The following is a 6000-nucleotide window of genomic DNA, read 5'->3' as shown; positions in this document are numbered from 1 at the left end:
GAGAGCAGTGCTGAGAACATGGAGCAGTGCTGAGAACAGAGTGCAGTACTAAGAACAGGGAGCAGTGCTGAGAACAGGGAGCAGTGCTGAGAACAGAGTGCAGTGCTGAGAACAGAGTGCAGTGCTGAGAACAGAGTGCAGTGCTGAGAACAGGGAGCTGTGCTGAGAACAGAGTGCAGTGCTGAGAACAGGGAGCAGTGCTGAGAACAGAGTGCAGTGCTGAGAATAGAGTGCAGTGCTGAGAACAGAGTGCAGTGCTGAGAACAGGGAGCAGTGCTGAGAACAGGGAGCAGTGCTGAGAACAGAGAGCAGTGCTGAGAACAGAGTGCAGTGCTGAGAACAGAGTGCAGTGCTGAGAACAGGGAGCAGTGCTGAGAACAGGGAGCAGTGCTGAGAACAGATACCATATATTTCCATTCTGTTGGTTGCTGGTTGGTGAGTGCTTCATCTGGTAGCTCTTGCTATATTATCACTGTGAATGTTTCTGAGACCAAATCTTACTTTGCAACCCAGGCTGTCCAGAAATCTCAGCCACTGTCTTGCTTTACCCTTCCTACTGCTGGTATTGAAGGCAGCACACTCCTAATTATTTGAATATAATTGTTGAGACTGAAAAGTCAACTTGAGGTTAAGAGCACATATTGCTCTGGAGAAGAGTGGAGCTGTTCCCAGCACCCACATAACAGCTCACAGCTGCCAGTTCTAAAGGGAGCTACTGCCCTCTGGACTCTATGGGCACTGCAAGCAGTTTTGCACACCAACACCCAACACCCCACCACACACACACACACACACACACAATTTAAAAAATAAAATAAATGTTAAGTATAATATTTTTAATGTAAGCCACAATTAATAGAAAATACCTTAGTTTAAATGAGGCATTTTCAGTCAGATAATTCTATAGTTTTAACTGAACATCTTGTGTTATTTTCAATAGTTTGGGCGAATGGGAGGAAGGAAAATGGAGAGAGAAACAAAGAGAAGAAGTTACATGAAGAGAAAAAAGAGGCCTGGAGATATAGCTCAGTCAGTAGAGCATTGCCTAGAGAGCACAAAGCCCTGGGTTCCATCCTCAAACTATATACACTGAGAGTGGTGCACATCTGAGACAGGAAGAGTTCAAGGTCATCGTCAGCTGCATAGGGAGTTTAAAGAAACCAGCACCACCATGAGAAAGCCACAGCCTGTGACTATGCTTGGGGTGGGGGTTCTACCTGTTCTGTGCTACACAGGGATCAACATCATTCTGGGGGTCCTGTTCTACCTGATGCAAGCCCGGAAGTTCCTACAGGAAGGCATGACCTACACACTAGGAAGCAGTTTCTACCTTGCCTGGATCAATGTCTTCTTCTTCTTCATGATTGGTCTGGCTGGGCTCTGGTGTGGCCTCAGTGTGCAGATGGTGTTGGGGGGATTGTTGGGTGTCGGGGTAGGGTTTCACACAGGGCCAGGGAGGGTGGGACTGGACTTGGAGCCAGGGCTGGAGATTCCTGTAGGCTTGGGATGGGTTGGGGACAAGCTGAGGGTGAAGCTGATTTGGGGTTTAAGGATGGGACAGGGGCTGGGTTAGGACAGTGTGGGGTACAAGGTGAGGCTAGCCTACTGACCTCTATGTTCTCTGCCCTCTTTTCTCTCAGGTCTCTTCTCCTACCTGAACTATATCAACTTCTGGTCTATCCTGTCACTCCAGGCCATGTGGTCTTAAGACACAACAATAAACTAACACCAATGGTCTGCTTAGGCTGTCAACTGCCTGACAATCCACCCCTATACTCAAGTTATGTAACTTCTGACTCCCTTCAACCCAGAATACCAATTTATACTTAAAAAATATATATCTTCTGCCCAGAAAATTTCTTTATTTGGCTCTGTATGTTGAACAAAGCACTTCATGGAACTGCCATATTTCCTTACCCCCACCTTGTCATCTTTGTCCTCCTAAGTAGAGGGGTAGAAAAGGGACTCAGGAAGCCATCAAAGGTCAGAAAAGAGACGGGGGTAAGAGTCCTTGGCAAACAAATGGTAGGGTTTTGTTTTGTTTCGTTTGGTGGGTTTTGGGGGGGGGGCAGTGGAGTGGTTTCAAGACAGGGTTTCTCTGTGTAGCCATGGCTGTCCTGGACCTCACTTTGTAAACTCATTGAAATCTACTTGCCTCTGCCCCCAGAGTGCTGAGATTAAAGGTGTGAGCCACTACCACCTGGGCCACAAAGTGCTTAATGCTGGTTGAACAGTTGGCTTCAGCCTTTACTTCTTTTGATTTCTGTTGTGTGTTTTTTTGCTTTTGTTTTTGAGACAGGGTCTCACTATATTGACCAGGCTAGCTGGAGCTCACAGAGATGGGCCTGCCTCTGCCTTCTGAACACTAGGATTAAAGGTGTGCGACACTGTGCCCCAGCTCCAACCTTTAGTTTTATAATCAATAACTCACCTTTTCTGAGGAAATTCTACTCATACCTTCAGCTCCCCTCCCATCCTTTCCTGCAGTCCCATCCTGTAACAGCTCATTCTGCCCCATGTTTGGGGGCCACTTTGTCCCGACCGAGCTGCTGCTCCGGTCCACGGGTCAGGGTCTAGGAAGAGAGAGAGTGGGGATGGAAGGGCAAGAGACGCAAAGAATGGAGACAAGACAGAGAATCTGTTCAAGTCCTCTTTATTGAAAGGAAATCCTAGGTATATATAAGCGCAAGCAGGGGAACACAGCTGAAGACACTTTACCACGTGCACCTTGCAGCTGGGGGCAATGAACAACAAAACAAGATATGGGAGAAAAACATGATGTTTATCAGAGTGTGCTCAGATGTTGTGGGCTGTTGAAAACAAATCTCTTGTCAGGGTATATGGCCTGAGATGGCTCCAAAGATGATAGACGCTTTCTGCTAGGAGTCAGCTCCCAACACCATTCCCCACCCCTTCTCTCCTTCCCAAAGATGCACAACACAAGCCTGTTCAGTGTAGGGCTTTGGGAGGGAGGTATGGGACCAAAAGTCCTCTGATTAGTGGGGAAGGGTTAAAACCCAGGTAAAAACTCCCATACTGCCCAGGTCCACCACCTCGTCCCACACAGGGAAATGAGGGCCCCTTTTCTCATTCTCATAGGTCTGGAGACTGTTACTTAGTAGCTCAATGACTCATAGCAAGGTTGACTCACTTGGGACTTAGTTTCCTTGTCTGTAGAGTAGAGGCAATGATATACTACACAGATCCAACCTTTTGATACCACCCCATAATATTATTTACAAAGTTCATCTCCAAGAACTGCATGATCAAATGGCTAGGGAGATGGTGTGGTGGTTTGAATCCTTGGCCCATGGGAGTGGTACTATTAGGAGGGGTGGCCTTGTTGGAGGAAGTGTGTCACTGTGGGGGCGGGTTTCACTGTGAAGTCTCTTATGCTCAAGCTTTGCCCAGTGTGGAACACCAGCTCCTTCTGCTGCCTGTGAATTAAGATGTAGATCTCAGCTCCTCCACCACCATGTCTGCCTACACATCAACAAGCTTCCCGCCATGATGATAATGGACTAAAATGCTGAACTGTAAGCCAGCCCCAGCTAAATGTTTTCCTTTATAACAGTTGCCTTGGCCATGGTATCTCTTCACAGCAATAACACCCTAAGACAGATGGCTTAGTGGTTACAAGTGCTTGCTTGCTTTTCCAGAAGACTTGGTACAGTTCCTAGCATCCATCTTGGCTACCTCACAACTGTCTGTAACTCCAGCTCTGCCCTCTTCTAGCCTCTGCAGGTACTACATTCATAATATGCATATATGCCCTCCACAACATGGACACTCACACAAATGAAAATAAAAATAAATTTGAAAAAAACCTCCACAATTGAGTTATCAAAAAAAGAAAGAAGGGAAGAAAGAAAGAAAGAAAGAAAGAAAGAAAGAAAGAAAGAAAGAAAGAAGAAAAGAAAAGAGGGAAAAAAAGGAGAAAATCGCCAGGGTCTGGACAAATTGCTCCGCTGTTAAGGGCACTTGGTTTTCCAGAGAACCAGGGCTTGATTCCCAAACATCTCATGGCAGTTCCCACCTGCCCATAACTCCAGTTTCAACACTCTCATCTAACCTCTGAGGGTGCCAGACACACACACATGCAAGCAAAACACTCATACATATAAATCTAAAATAAGCAAAATTTATTTTCAAAGAAAAAAATTTAGATGTGTTCTCATGTATTTCAGGCTGTCCTGGAACTCATTATGTAGCCAAGATGGAAGCTAAGTTCTCAGTCTCTTGCTGGCATTATACATGGGCACAGCCATGCCTGGTTTAACGCTAGGGATGAACCCAGCACTTCCTACTCTACCAACTATGCCACATTCCAAGCAAATGTGTCCATTTTTAAATAGAGGTGAGCAACACCTCTATGTCTTATACTAGACCTACAAGTGATCAAACAAACAGTTCCAACACTGTGCAGACAGACTCAAGATGTGTGCCCATAGATGAAGGTAAGGGGATCCATGCTATGGGGAAAGAGAAAAGTATCTTGATTATTTTTCTGTTGCTATGCTAAAACACCCTAATACAAGCCACTTAAAGGGACAGGTTCACAGTTCAAAGTGCAGTCCATCGCATGGCAAGGTAGGGTGGGGGCAAGGAGGCAAGAGCTTGAGGAGACAGCTGGTCACATTGCATCTGCAGTCAGAGGGACATAAACACTTGTGCTCAGCTTTCCCCATTTATGCAGCCCATGATTCTCCAATAGTGGGTGGGCCTTGGTCAACTAATCTAACCAAGATAATCTGTGCACAGGCATAGTCAGAGGCTAACCTAACCCAGATGACTGTCTACAAGGTTTGCTCCAAGGCTGGTTTCCTAGGTGATACTAGATTTGGTCAAGTTGGCCATATTAACCATCAGTGTGGTAATGGAAAGCAAGCATAGAGGCAGACAGGAAGAGCTCTGAGTTCAAGGCCAGCCTGTTCTATATAGAGAAACCTTGTCTCAAGAAACAAAAATAAGGACTAAAAAGAGGGGGTTTGGTGGGAGTGGAGTCCATTCGGGGATTCTTTGCTAAAATGACAGGTGAGCAAAGGTGACTGTGGGAAGAGGGAAGCTATGTGGACCGGAGTTGCTTGAAACTCAGACAGAATGGAACATGCTAAGAGTCTTGTGGTAAAGAAGGACTCAGTAGGTTCTGTAGATATGTGAAAGGCCACAAGTGAGGGAGGAAAATGAGCAGGGTACACACATAGGGACATCACTGGGGGCCCTGTTGAAACCATTGCTTTTCCTCTGGTGAGAGTCAGCAGCAATAATGTAAACTCATTTACCTAAGAGAAGAATCTTTTCCTTTACGTCAGACCACTAGGTTCCAAGGCCAATCTCCTCAATGGAATTATAAAGAGCCCTATTGAGCAGAGGGCCAGCTAAACATAGAATACTAATGTCACATTAAGGAATCTATAGCTTAAAGAGTGTAACATGGAAAGACTATATGGTGGGCAAATTGAAGAAAAGGAGAACTGGTACGAGATACAGACTTAACAAAAATGTTTTATTTCTTTTGTGGTTGAGTATTCACCTCCAGCTCATCCAAGAATTCAGAACCCTGACCCTTATCCCCAGGACCTGGGGCTCCAGACCTACGCCTCCTTTCTCAGACCCAGCAGTCCGTATCTCAGCCTCCAGATTCAGACCCAGTAGTCCAGTCCTCCAGCCCCGCTCCTTCATGCCCAAGGGTCCAGACACCATGACCCTGCCTCAACACCCAGGGATCTAGACTCAAGCTGCCCTTCTTCAGGCACAAGGAATCTCCGCATTTTCGCCCTAGGGTCCGGGCTCGGGGCCCGCCCACCATAGAACACAGTCCTCTAACTACACCACATCCACGAGTCCCTAAAAGTCTGCCAGTCTGTGCTGGTCCTGCCTCCCGAGCTGCAGTGGCGACTACCGCTGGGTAGGCGCTTTAAGCATAACCCAACCTCTGCAGCTAACTACCCTGCCGCGCTGGCAAGTCGGGGGCCTTCGGGTTCTGGCCTGACTCCCAGC

At 46.8% G+C, this 6000-nt stretch overlaps 1 protein-coding gene across 3 annotated transcripts in view; it reads left to right on the top strand.

Moving 5' to 3' along the window:
• Positions 1 to 1856, top strand: part of LOC114637567 (transmembrane protein 202-like) — a 5514-nt gene extending 3658 nt beyond the window's left edge. For 2 of the 3 annotated variants that reach the window (XM_028785788.1, XM_028785786.1), the window contains 2 exons: positions 1236 to 1383; positions 1641 to 1856. In XM_028785788.1, the coding sequence (XP_028641621.1) occupies positions 1236 to 1383; positions 1641 to 1830 (338 nt within the window). In that variant the 3' untranslated portion in view covers positions 1831 to 1856. The remainder of the gene's footprint in view (positions 1 to 1235; positions 1384 to 1640) is intronic. The other variant, XM_028785787.1, reaches the window with a different exon arrangement.
• Positions 1857 to 6000: the final 4144 nt, after the last annotated feature.

The sequence above is a fragment of the Grammomys surdaster genome, unplaced genomic scaffold (genome assembly GCF_004785775.1).
Source record: "Grammomys surdaster isolate TR1022 unplaced genomic scaffold, NIH_TR_1.0 125349, whole genome shotgun sequence".
NCBI lineage: Eukaryota > Metazoa > Chordata > Mammalia > Rodentia > Muridae > Grammomys > Grammomys surdaster.
The sequence above is the reverse complement of the archived record's forward strand: the minus strand, read 5'-3'. Positions and strand labels throughout refer to the sequence as shown.